Below are 14,080 nucleotides of genomic sequence, written 5' to 3'. Positions count from 1 at the left end.
AATCCTACTGCATTCAATGAAGTTTACTCCCAGGTAAGTAAGGTTAGGACTGCAGCCTTAAAAATAATCAGTTGCCTTAATTTAAACTGCCTGAATGGCAAACACTGGAAAATATTGTGGGGGTGGGGGGAAGAAACCCAACATATCTAAAAGAGGCCTCTCTTTTTTTGGCCTTAGTATTGCCCCACCCCACGGCAATCAAAACATAAACAAACAAAGCCCCCCTGCATGCAACCAAAACAGACAGAAGAATGGAAATGTAGACCATGACACAAAACATGCTTTCATTTTTATTCACAAAACAGCCTGAATCGCTAGAACATTACAAACAGCCTTTCAGTTAGTGATGGTCAGAAAGCAGGGAAACAAGGGCTTTGAACAGAAGAAAAAGACTCATATATGTTTCCAACACGGGTTCTGCAATAGCTTTAAATTTGAATTCCAGTTTAAAAAAATTCTAAAAGAGAATAATTGCAGTTAATTCCAGGTTTATTCTAGTGTGCAGTTCTTCTTGGTCTAAACTTAATTTTTATTTTGCTTTGCTTTAAAAACTTGCCAGTTTTGCAGTACATTTCCACTTTTTCATACCAAACATTTTGCTGATTAAACCTTAATCTTATGTGTATGTTAGGGAAAGGGAAACTACCTTATTTTAAACATATTCTCATTTATAAACATGAAGTTGAGCGATTCTAGAAACTAGCCACACTATTTTTCTTTAATGATGGAAATTAATCAAACAAAAATATGAATGAATAAACAGCTGTGCTAATTACAGTAGTGCTTATTAGTAACTAGATTTAAAAGGTTACTGTAAATTTACATTCTCTACACAAAAACTGCATCTTCCACACATAAACAACATCAACACCAAAACACAGGAAAATAAATTGATTGTCCATACTCTATTATGTCTTGTTACTTTATGGATTCTTTTAAAAAATTATTTGAAAAGCAGTTAATGTTTGTTTTTTTACTAGTACTCGAAGATGTTAAACAAATGCCAAAAAATTATAAAAAAACAGGAATGAAATCTGCAAGAAAAATTTTTTGGTTCTAAAGGAGACACAGGCGCATCCATTCATTTCCGCCAAAAAAATGCCTTGCCTGAGACAACACAAGCAAGCAGTGACATTGCACTGGATGACAAGAGCTTTGGGATTCTTGTTCCTACTGAAACCACCGGAATGCAGCGCCTGTAGGAAGCATCACTTTCTGCAGAGACAGAAGAGAACAGAACAGGGACACATGATGAGCAGGGAGGAGGAGAACAAGCTTTGCGCCTTTGAAGGAAAGTCCAGAACATTACACCACACACAATGCCCTGCCATTCAGCTTCAGTGTGGCTGTTCTTCAATGCTAACCTTACACCATTACATATTTGTAATTCCAATTACGGTGTCCTCCCCTCCCAAATCTAATCTATTTTTCCAACTTCCTGCTCCCGCAAAAGCCATTATTTACAACTTCACATCTTCTCTATTAGCAATCATTCATGGTTCCCAATAGTCTCTCGAGAAACCTTTTGGCCCTTTGGCCAAATGCTTTTTTGCTGTATACAACCTAAAGCAGCAGCAAACTGCTCTTTTCGTACTTTCAAATGGACCTTTTTGGCAGGGAGTGGAAAGAAAGCGGTTTGAAGTCTCTTTCTATGAACACAGAAACAAGTCCTCACTGATCATTGGGCTTGTGTCATGCAGTCCACTAAGAAGAAATTATGATTCCCTACTGACCATTCCAATAGCACAGCAAATGCATATTGCGATGGAGGGACTTGTGGCTGGCAGTTACATGCTCAGGAGATACTTGTGCTTGTTACTTTGTCAGTCACATGCATACATATCCTTAACCCTATTAATAGAGAGCTTCAGGGATGCACATTAATCTCCCCCCCAAGGTGGGGCAATAAAGAGTTGCAACTTCACAATCTGGAAAGAAAAGTGGTAGGACAGGACTACTTGTCTTTTAAAATTGACTTCGCCATGCTGTGGCGTACAAGCTTTCCTGCTACTGTAACCAAGCCAGGTTGAAGAAAGGAAGAAAATTCAAATTTTCTTGAATAAAGCTAACAGGAGAATGGGGTCTGCTGGAATGAAAAGCTTTGCTCATTTAATTACCAAAGCCTCCAGGATTGTGCTTGGTTGCTGTTGTTGAGGTTTGGTTTCACTGGTTGCTCAGGACGCATCTCAAAGATGGGGCAGGGAGGGAGGGAGGGAGGAGGCATTATCTGTGGCTGTTGCGCAATGGTATAACTCTGGCCAAAGCATGAGTATCTTCCAGGAGCACTGGAATATTTTCTGTTATTGAGATATTTACCTTCCAGCCATTTGGCATGTTATTTTGACGTGTCCATTTTATGTCTCTGGGTATAAAACTATGGAGGCTAGAGCTATACAGAAACTTTGATAGGCTAGGAATGGCATCATGTGGGAAGAAGCTCTCCTGGCAGAACAGTTTAGTATTTTATTGGCTCGCTTTGGTTTTTCAGACGCAAAGGAGGTGAAAGCCGAGAAAACTGCCACCAACCTGTCCAGCCATGTGATGGTTGGGCAGCCTGAGAACTTTAAAAAAGCCACAATATAAAGGGATTAATTGTTGACTTTTTAAACACAGCACCATTTCATCCATGGCTGATGGCGAAGGAAGGACTTACCCGTCCCTCTCAAAGGCTTCATATTGCTGCTTCAGGTCTTCTTCATATTAATATTAATATTGCTGGGTGGAAGATTAGGTTAAAGGGTCTTATAGACTAGGCAGTAGAACTCAGAATATGTCTTAGTCCAGAGCGACTTGCAATAAAATAACTTATCATACAAAAACGCTCAAGAAAATGCTCAAGAAAAAGGGCTCCCTTCCCTTTTAATCATCACCATCTTTCTTTTCTACTTCATAAAAAAACACTATCTTTTGAAATAATAAAGACAGAGGAATGAATAAAATACCACTTCCAAAACCATTACATAGTTTTGGAAGTGGCATTTTATTCATTCCTCTGTCTATATCATTTCAAAAGATAGCAACTACTTTAGTAATACCTTTAAAATGTGTTTTATGAATGTTCTAAGCAGTAAAACATACCACTTGCACATGCCATTAATGGGGTGTCCAGGAATTGCCCCTTGGAGCAGTGGGCGCTTCCTTTACGTGTTATTTCAAAGAATAAAAAAATGACGGTAGGCAGGCAGAGCAAGTGTAGTGAATATGGTCTGAACAAGCTTATGCTGTCCTGAAAAGAAATGTTCAGAATGTAGCAAATGTGCCATTGAAAACATTTCTGCCACACATCATGTCTGTCTCTGTCCTGAAAGAGTGCCAAAGCAACAGGGAATCAATCATTGATCATGCAATAAAACATGCAGATATTTCATAGCAGCTAATTTGGGCCTGATAAATTTGTGGCCTGGTCTTATGCATCTACACTTGGAAGGAATTTCTACTGAATTCATCTGGGACCAAACTCCTAAGTAAGCATGTTCTGGATCACAGCCTAAACCTCATATCTATAGCGTAACATTCCTCTTAGGAAACTGATTATCCAAAAGCCAACATTTTGGTTGCACTTATTAAAGGTGCCTCTCATCAGAGAAAAATCAAGTGATATTTATGAATGATTCTGATTATGAACCAACAGCTCCCCTCCCCCCCCAATAGTTGCTACCAGCTGATGAACCTGAAGGGACAGAAAATAATGCTTATTTCTCACTAAGATGAGCCATTATGAGTTGTTCCCGTGCCTACAGGGTTAGCCTGACCTATCACTGAAATATACACACATTGTAATTGTACTGGGAAATAATCACCTTTTAACCTTCACAGGCTTGCCTCACGAGTTTGGCAAGTCCACGAGAACATAGCAAAGCGGGTCTTGGAGAAGGCCATTTCTGAAAGGAAATTTAAAATGATCTGGAGCAGGACCTCTGTCCTTGTTCTATTAGTCCTCTGTGTTCCAGATTCAGCACAGGTGACTCCCCTGCTCCTTCTGCTGCTCCAGATGTCAAATGCAAATAGGCTGGGCAGCTGTTCGCAGGTCTACTGGCTGAGCGGTCCTGATTTCCTCCTTGCTGCCCATGAGCCTGCCCCTAAACCGCCCTTGCATATTAATATTTGGGGGGGGGGCTCAGCTGGAGAGCTGTGGAAATTGCATCACCAAAGCCCAAGTCTCGAGGATTAGAAAAGGAGGCAGGAGGAACAGGTGGGGGTACCTGCTAGGCTTCTTCAGCATGGATACAGATGCAAATGCCCAATTTAACTCATAGGGCAGCACACTTTTAATCTTTTTGCATTGTGCTGTGGGTTAAACCACAGAACCGAGGACTTGCTGATCGGAAGGTCGGTGGTTCGAATCCCTGTGAAGGGGTGAGCTACCGTTGCTCGGTCCCTGCCAACCTAGCAGTTCGAAAGAACATCAAAGTGGAAGTAGATAAATAGGCGGGAAGGTAAATGGCGTTTCCGCGTGCTGCTCTGGTTCGCCAGAAGCGGCTTAGTCATGCTGACCACATGACCTGGAAGCTGCACACCGGCTCCCTCGGCCAATAACGCGAGATGAGCACCGCGACCCCAGAGTCGTCCGCGACTGGACCTAACGGTCAGGGGTCCCTTTACCTTTTAGCCATACTAACATCAATGATCTGTACAGAAACATGCAACATCCCTGCTAGTTGGCTTTTGAAACAGAATATTTACTTGGAAAATGGCTAATAGCCACCCATGAACAGGCATAAATGATAGCCTCCACAAACAAGTGCAGTGTATCTCTAAGTTAACAGATGCTTTGAGTACCTTTGACGCCCTGCTTGTGGTATTTCAAAGGCACTGGCCTGCATCTTATTCAAAACAGACTGTTGGGTTAGATCAGGCACCCCCAAACTTCGGCCCTCCAGATGTTTTGGACTACAATTCCCATCATCCCCTGACCTCTGATCCTCTTAGCTAGGGATCATGGGAGTTGTAGGCCAAAACATCTGGAGGGCCGCAGTTTGGGGATGCCTGGATTAGATGGACCTTGGTCTGATCTAGCAGGGAGGGCCTGTGTTTTGGGGACTGGGAGGCAGGAAGTGGAGACATTACATAATTTTAGTTATTTAATTTCTATCCCTTCCTTCTACACAAAGGAGGGCAGAAAACCAATGGCTGATTGCCTTTACTCCACAGAGCAGCGTCCACTGACATCACTTTGATTGCTCCAGGGCAAATTGTTCAGCAGTGGGGAATTTCACCAGCTCGAGAGTGGGAGAAGAATATTTATGCTGCCTGTAGGATGATAAGTTGTGTGGGACTCAGGAAGTCTGCTAAGGTGACGCCGACTGAAAGATGGTGAGACATCAGAATGTGTTTGTCACTCACGTTAAGTAAGCAGGGTGGAAATCCTGCAGTGGGCTGTGGGTGACTGCAGATTACATAATCCTGCACAGATGATATTATTAATACCGAAAGGAGTCTAGACACAATTCTACTATGCCTTAAAGTGCTGAAATATCTCATTTTAACGTGTCCTCCCCCTGATATGAATGGGATTACCCCCAAGAACCCAAAGCAGCATTAAGTTTTTGCAGACCCGTGGATTATTATAGAAAGGGAAAGAGGCTGTGCGAGGCATTTTAGATAAAATTCTGGCCAGCAATCCAGAGTTGAAAGAACAAACTTTCCAGTTAAATTGGTCTGGCTAAAACAAATGTTACTTATTAGGGTTGCAGGATTCGTGTTGCAAATGCAGCTCTCTGAGCTGAGTGAGACAGCCAGCCAGATCAGGTTGTGACTGTGTACAGGTCATTTTCTACCACCCAGCCTAAACTACATCACAGAGGATGGGGGGGGGAGAGAGAGACAACCTGCACCAAGATGAGATCCTCAAGGGAAGTGCAAGATAAGCGGCCCTAAAACTGTCCCCAGCATGGCTCAGTGGGTAGAGCATGTGACTCTTAATCTCAGGGTCATGGGTTTGAGACCCACGTTGGGCAAAAGAGCCCTGCACTACAGAGGGTTGGACTAGATGACCCTCAGGGTCCCTTCCAGTGCTAGAATTTTATGAATCGATGGAGTACAGAGATGATCAACAGTGCTTAAATATAAGCCCGCTTTGCCACCTATCTGTATGGTATCTTTCTCAGCATCCAACTGGCCTATGTACCGTGTTCCATTTTCGAACGGGATAACTGAAATTATTTCTTTTTCTTTCTTTCTTTTTAAAAAAAGCATTCTGACAAAAATAACTTCAAACAGAAGTCAAACATTTTATTTCCTATTCACACTAACTATATATATATATATATATATCACTTTCTATCTACTTATGCAGCCTCCTATCTCCTATGCAGGCTCTCTCCAATGTCAGTCCCGCTGTGTTCACTGGGGCTTGCTCCCAGGAAACTGTACACAGGATTGCAGCATTAGAGATATCGAAGACCGAACAGGTTTCTCCTTACATTATTTTCATTTATCTCATATAAACCAGTAGCAATTAATTATTAGCTCAGAATATGTCTGCCACTGCATGGGAGATGCTACTCCCAACTCTCCCAAAATCAGAGTAGACTTGCTGTAAATGGAGCAAGTCCCATCATATAATTTGAAAGTGGTTTCATTTATTCCCTTTTCCCAGTCAGCAAGGGAACAAATAAATAAATAAAAATAAACCAAGCTATAAAGCCTTCCACAGGTTCGCTGCGTCATTTAACTTCCCCCATAATGTAAAGAGAATGAGGGAAAACACAGCAGCCTAATATGCACTGTGGAATCCGTTTTCCCACTTTGGGTCTCTTTAGGAGAGATGGACTTTGCCCTTTTCCAGATCACTGACTCAGCAAATTAGAACAGGAATACAATTTAGCAATATGGCAGTTTGGGAAGGATACCAGCCCCTCATATCATCAGCACCCAGACTGATACCCACCCCCCACCCCAAGTATGCATTCCTATCTGATGCTAATTGAATAACGTTGAGTGTGGCTAATAAGAAAGCAAGTTATTACATTCTCTGGGCAATGTATTGCTGTCTTCATTGAGAGCGTGATGCCTATGGCCTTCACTAACTTCAGAGAAAATAACCTAAGCAGCATAACCAGGGAAAAAACTCATTGCCCCACTGCCCAATATATAGATTAAATGGAACTGAAGGGGGTAGGTTCCCCCACCCCACCCCACCCCAGAAATTGAAGCTTTTCAAAGATTAGCCAGCTGCCTAGCAAGAAAGGGTCGCAACCTGGGGAAGGGGCTTGCATCAAAGAGATGTACAAACATGGATGCTACATGCCTTCTCTCTCCTCCTTCACCACCAAATAAGGAACAAGGGGGATGTCAAATGGCAAGAGAGACACAATGCTTTGCTTCCCTCCATTCAATAAAGCTAGCTAGGTAAAGGTAAAGGGACCCCTGACCATTAGGTCCAGTCGTGACCGACTCTGGGGTTGCGCGCTCATCTCGCATTATTGGCCGAGGGAGCCGGCGTATAGCTTCCAGGTCATGTGGCCAGCATGACAAAGCTGCTTCTGGTGAACCAGAGCAGCACACGGAAATGCCGTTTACCTTCCTGCTGTAGCGATACCTATTTATCTACTTGCACTTTGACGTGCTTTCGAACTGCTAGGTTGGCAGGAGCTGGGACCGAGCAACGGGAGCTCACCCCGTCACAGGGATTCGAACCGCCGACCTTCTGATCAGCAAGCCCTAGGCTCAGTGGTTTAACCCACAGCGCCACCTGGGTCCCAAAGCTAGCTAGCTTAGGCCCAAATGCCACCAGTGCATATTTTCTGTTTGTGCTTGCAATCATATGGGGCTCAAACCAAGTGGGTCAAATCTCTTCAGTTTCCTCTCTTCTTGAGCACTGCTTGGTGATGGGGAGATCAGCTCTGCATCAGCCACAAAACATCATTTTCAAAGCTACAGGATCCTTCTTTCGGTTGTGACCTGACAACTTTGCAACTCAGGAGTGGCAAGGCGTCTCCGTAGAATTGATCCATCACCTAAAGCAATTCTCAATCAAGACGGCATTGTTTATATGAAAGAGAATGGCAGAGCTACATGCTACATATGAATAATGATGGCGGCTGCTTCTATCAAAAAGCATTTTGGAAGGGAGCAGTTTTAAGCAGAGGTGCTTAACCCTTTCCCCTGCATGCTACATTTCTCTAGCAATTCCTCTCCCAGGCTCTGCTGCTTTTTCTCCCATCAGGTTCCAAATATGTGTTTACATTTTGCAAACAGGCACCAGGAACCCCACAGAAGTGGGCAAGCACCCATGGAAGAGGTGATGAGTGTTTCAGAAGGAAAACAGTAAGTATCAGAAGGGTTAAGCATCTCTCCCCACTGCTCCTCCATTCTGGATTACCAGTATCAAGCTTCTCAACAGCACCTGCTTTTCCCCCTATAGAAGCAGCAAACATTGTGGTTTGGTGCACACATTTGCATGTAACATGCAGTTCTGCCCAAAGGCTACTGCTTCACTACCTTGCCTGGCTTGCATTCAGCGCTGCTTGCATTCGGCACTGAATGCTATCCACACCTAATGTCTTATGCCAGATGGGCAACCTGGCCCACTTGTCAATGTGGCTTGCAGACAGTTGGCAACTTTGGGATTTGGGGCACTTGCCTCAAATCCCCAGTCCCCCAACCTGCTCTAAGTGTGAGGAATGAACAGCCCCAAACCTTTCCACATCTGGGAAACTGACCGATTAGCAAATTTATTCTGCATCTTAAGATGCACTAAACTTTCCTAAGATAATTTTGTTTACCTACAGCGTTGCATCCTTACCTTGATCTGCTTGTATTTCATATGCATCTGATTACTCGTCCTGTTCTTTCATTTGCCCATCTTCCATGGCATGCTTGTCATATGTTATTTCACTGTGTTTTGCTTTGTTTTTACCAAGAGCCCCCTTTCAACTTACAAGGGAGACTGAGAGCTGCTAGGCAGAGGTCTGCCATCTTTACTAAGTCACATCCCATTGACAAAAAGCGTTTGCACCCATAAAGGCATTGAGTTTTCAAGAATCTCAGCTGATAGGCTAAGTCAAGACAGCCCAACATCTGTGACAAGATACACCTCACCCCTCCTGAAGGGACTTCCAGGAAATAAAAACCCACTCAACTTGGCATTTTGCAGTTGGTAGTTGGGCTGGGAAAGAAATCTGCCCAAGACCTTAGAAAGCGACTAATAGTCAATGTAGGTGGATCTGTATACAGAAGCTTTATATACTAAGCCTATAAAGGCAGAGTTTGTGATTGGTCAGCAGAGGTTGTTAGAAACCTTCATGTTCAGCAAGATCTGAGTTTTGGAGAGGCCACATTGTTTTGTACGTCACTCAGAGTATTAGCTTAGAAATGTGGTTAGAACATTTTGAAATGAAGTTCACCTGCTGTCAATTGATGGTTAAGAAGAGGAGACATGTTCTCTCCCTATGGTATAAAAGACTTTGGCATTAAGGCCTGGCTCTCACAAACAGCAGTTGAAATCTAAACCTGTACCACTTCTGACGTCTATGCTTCCTTACTGAAGTGGGGCAGGGGAACACCCATTTGTACAAAATGAGAATTGTACAAAATGAGAACTGGTGCTGTGTTGTGGTGAAGGAGCCAGAGCTACAAATCAGGAAGTCCCTGTCATTCAGGCAAGCTACCACTTAGGCAAGCCACTACGTATTTCTGAATCAGCCTCCCATTTGAAATTTGGAGACAATAATCTCATCTACTTATGGTTGTAAGAATTGTGAGTTGTAAGAATTGGGAGGGGTAGTGCTTTTTTTGGTCAGCATACCTTTGCTGCTCCACACACACACACCCCTCGCTCCCTTCTCCGCACCTTTGCTACTTCCTGGGAAGGTGCCCAGTTATTGTAAGAAGGGCATGCCACAGAAGAGGCACTTTGGCGCAACCCTTATGATCACCTTCCCAGAAGGCGCTTTGTCGATCATAAGGGTTGCGCCAAAGCATCTCCGGGAGGCTCTGCCTTCCAAGGGAAGCAGCAGCAATGGAGGAGCAGGAGGAAGTGGCAAAGGGGGGAGGGGAGTGAGCGAGTGGGGGTGGGGTGGGCACCTATTTTCTTAAGAAAAAAACACTGGTGAGAAGATAACAGATATGGAAACACTTTGAACAATCAAAAGCATTATGTACATTATTATAATTACATGCAAAGCAGCATGTCAGGGTTCTAGAACAACCCCCACACTGTCATGCTAGTTTCAATGTCGGGGATTATTTTATTTTATTTTCCCCCATGGAGGAGTGTTTTTAAGTCCTGTGAGATCTCAGATGCAGCCTGAGATAATGGAATCCAGAAACAGATTGAACACACCACCAGCTATTTGTAAGGAGTCTACAGATGGCCTCAGAGATGGGCTCATATCATCACAGGAATGAGGGCCAATCTGAGACAAGTTTCTTTCCCAATTATTAATGATAACGGTCTGCGTGTGAGAAGACTGAAGGCAAGTGGAATAGAAAAGGTAAGAACTGCTAAGAGATTCAAACCCCAGACATTTCCCCATCCAGTCCACATAAATTGGCATTGTGGTTCCACACAGAGCAGCTGAGGGGGAACTATTAGGCTGCCTGACCAAACCCAATTACCTCCAGTGCAGCAGAAGGCTTCTTTTTAAGTTCCTCACATTTTCGGAATTTGCAAATCTGGTGGCCAGTTTTACGGTTCCTACAACTGCTGCACTGCTCGCAATTTATCCGTCTTCTGCAAGGAGGACACAAGCCACACCGTTTCCGTTTCTTTTTCCCTGAATTGATGGCAGATGCCAATTCGTTCTGCATTGGGTACTCTGCTAAGCCGGCCATATGGAGCGCGCTCTCTGCCAGAAACACGCCAGCAGGGGTCATGATGAAAAGGCCAGGGTTGATAGGGAAAGCCCCCAGGTAAGGAAAATCAGATGGGCTGTTCATTGTCTCTGCAGCCGAGACAGCTTCCATGTCTGAGATGCCCGTCCCGTGGTCATTAGGCAGGGGGATGTGCTCCTGGACTACTCTTTTGAGCAGCTCCGTCGACTGAGCAAACTGTTGCAAGATGCTCTGTCCTTCTGCAGAAAGATCTGACTTGCTCAGCATGTCGGAGATGGTTTTGTGCTTTGAGGTAGAATTGCTTTTATCCATAGTAGCTTCATTGCCGTTGGCTATGGGGGCCCCTTTCTCAGAATGTTCACTCAATGAGCTGGTGCTACCAAAAGTGGAGTAGTGGGAGAGCGGTCGGGACTTCTTAAGACTTTTGTTCAAAGGTTCGCTTATTATCCCACTTTTGTTCCTCCTTTCTGAATGGACTGAGGGCTGAGAGTCATCTGGGTTCTTGTTTTTTTCCAATAGGCCTGCCTTGGTGCTGGCGTCTTGACGAGAGCCAGTTTCGGACATCTTTTTTTCTTAACAAGGAGGAGACCAGATAAAGCAGCAAGCCCACTCACGGGGGAAAACCACAATAGTAACAGTACCAATCCCAAATGACGGCGGGGAGGGGGCAAGGTCCGTCTTTAGTGCAGTTTCAAGGCCATCACAACACGTCCTGCAGTTTCATATACAACAGGTGCCTCTGAAAGGGAAAAAGGGAAGAGGGAATTAGCGAAGAGTTAGGTGTCTGCTGAAACAATTGTTGTTTTTCACTCAGCCCCCCCCCCCTTGTGATAAAGTCAGCTCTGTCCTCATCACTCACATGAACACAACCATGTGGAAGACTACGACCACTGCTAAGCCATTTGACCTGAAGGTACCCTGGATGGGATGGTGCCACTTCTACAGGTAGCTTAAGGATACTTTCCTATACAGGGGTGGCCACCTCCCAAGAGACTCTGATCTACTCACAGAGTTAAAAACTGGGAGTGATCTACCCCCTTTTGGGGGGGTTCAGGTCAAAGCTGTTGAGATTTTTTAAGGGAGGGAAGCCCTGTTTTGGGGGGTTTAGGTCAAACTTGTTGAGCTTCTTTTAGGAGGGAGGGAGGCCCATTTTTGTTTAGGGCTTCAGGTCATAGTTCCGCTTTTTTAGGGAGGAGGAAAATTTTGGGTGAGCTTTTTTTTAGGGGTGCCAGTGATCTAGCACTGATCTACCACAGACATCCAGTGATCTACTGGTAGATCACAATCTACCTGTTGGACGTGCCTGCAATACAACAACATTTTACTCAAAAGTACTCGTTGAAATTAATGGACCTAATTTATTTACTATGTTTACATCTCATCTTTCTCCTAAGCTATCCCAGATGGCTTAGAGCATTACAAAAAACAACAGTATAAAATATAAACTAAAAAAAGCCAAAGAGGAAAGAAAGGCTCAGTCCAAGAGCACATGGTTTGCACCAAAAGGACCCCAATATTAATTCCCAGCAGCTCCAGATAGGGCTGGGAAAGAGATGCTCCTGGTCAGTGTAGTCCAGGCTTGGCTCATCTGATGTTCTTGGACTCCAGCTCCCATGGCTCCAGAGTCAGCAGTAATGGAAGCTGTAGTCCACCAACACCTGGAGGGTCAAAAGGTTAGCCCAGGCATCCCCAAACTGCGACCCTCCAGATGTTTTGGCCTACAACTCCCATGATCCCTAGCTAAGAGGACCAGTGATCAGGGACGATGGGAATTGTAGTCCAAAACATCTGGAGGGCCGAAGTTTGGGGATGCCTGGGTTAGCCAGACTTCATGTAGCCAATACTGAGGTAGCTGGACCTGTGGCCTGACTCGGTATAAAGCAGCTGTCTGTTTGCAATGTTTGCAGTACACCCCACTTAGAAAGGCAAAACAAGCAGAGGTGTGATCCAAAAGAGCATAAAACTCTTGCACTGACGGGTATCACTGCATACAAAACAGCAGTCCAAATAGGGATCTACAAATATCTGGGTGTTTTGTTTCCACTCTTGAAACAAAAGCAACATTCGTAAAAGAAGTACTGGATCCATTGGGGCGGAGACTCTGCAACCCTTATTCAGACTTGCATTAATTTCTTCTCCTGCCTGAACTTTGAATTGGGAGCCAGATGTGCAATTAAGGCAATCACACATGCCCAGGACAACAGTGGTTCAGTCCTAGCTGCTCTCAGGACAGCAGAGAGCCTTTCACGGGCTCCATCTTCAGTAGGAATACACGGAGCAAAAGCTGCATGTGACATACCTTTTGATGCAAGGGACCCACTCCTAGATGCTCAGGCTTGTCACTGATTTTAAGTCTATTTGCAGAAACTCTCTTAACATTTTATCTCTCTAGCCACTTGGAGAACTGGTGTCCAAAGGCAGGGTGGCTACCGAGATAATGAAATGTAAAATGGCCACTTCACAGATTTTATTTGCCCTGTGGACAAATGACAGGGGTACGTCTCCTCCCTCCCACCCTGTCCCTTCTACCCATCAGGCACTCAGAAGGCCATAAAACAGGTTGTGAGGCGGGAGAGGGAGGATTTGAGCAAACCTCTGAGGCTGCTTGGCGCCTGTGTGGGTCCTGTGATCATGCAGATAATGGTGACTTGGCAAGCTGGCTTCTACAGATGCTTCCTCCATGCAGCTCACTCGCCCACCGCTTGCCTATGCCAATTGCTGGTGCTGCTGGCGCCCTCTGCTCTTGCTCTTAACAAATGACTGACGGCCTAGGTTTCTTTGGATTTTTCCTCTATTTTTCTAATTGAAGAGTGAACCAGAGCTGCTCTCTTAAAGCCGATCCCACAGCCAAGACACAACGACAGCTACTGATGGTCAGCTTCTATGGCGGTGCTATTTTGTGCTTAGCTTTGAGCTTTCCTCTACCTTCCTGATGAGTATTACTAACACTCCTCTCTGTGCTCCTCTCCATGTCCTAGAGTTACAACTAGGAACAGCTATTAGCCTGGCTAGTTGCAACTGCAAAAGCTTCTACGGTGAAGGCACGGGGGTAAGTCAACACTTCTCAGCACTTGTCTTGTCCACAGATCATGGGTCAGATTGAAACCTACAGGTATCAGGAGAGGCTCCAAGTGTCACAACCGCCTCTCATTCTTCAAAAAGCACAACTGCTGATAATCTAGACCGGGAGAGTTAATACACATAGAATCTGTCCAAATCAGAAAAATCTCACTGATAAAAGCTTCTTTGTGGTGAAGCAGGACTAATATGCCTTACGTTGCTTGTCAAGCTCAGCACAAGCCCA

General features: G+C 44.5%; 1 protein-coding gene across 5 annotated transcripts in view; it reads right to left on the bottom strand.

The window, feature by feature from the left end:
* Window positions 1-270: 270 nt before the first annotated feature.
* Window positions 271-14,080, bottom strand: part of CXXC5 (CXXC finger protein 5) — a 75,969-nt gene continuing 62,159 nt past the window's right edge. For all 5 annotated transcript variants that reach the window (XM_035103422.3, XM_088674993.1, XM_060278141.2 and 2 more), the window contains 2 exons: window positions 10,561-11,515; window positions 271-1,215 (listed from right to left, as the gene is read on the bottom strand). In XM_035103422.3, coding sequence (XP_034959313.1) covers window positions 1,171-1,215; window positions 10,561-11,340 — 825 coding nt within the window. In that variant the 5' untranslated portion in view covers window positions 11,341-11,515 and the 3' untranslated portion in view covers window positions 271-1,170. The remainder of the gene's footprint in view (window positions 1,216-10,560; window positions 11,516-14,080) is intronic.

This window comes from Zootoca vivipara, chromosome 8, assembly GCF_965207765.1.
Source record: "Zootoca vivipara chromosome 8, rZooViv2.hap1.1, whole genome shotgun sequence".
NCBI lineage: Eukaryota > Metazoa > Chordata > Lepidosauria > Squamata > Lacertidae > Zootoca > Zootoca vivipara.
This window is presented reverse-complemented; position numbering and strand designations above follow the sequence as displayed.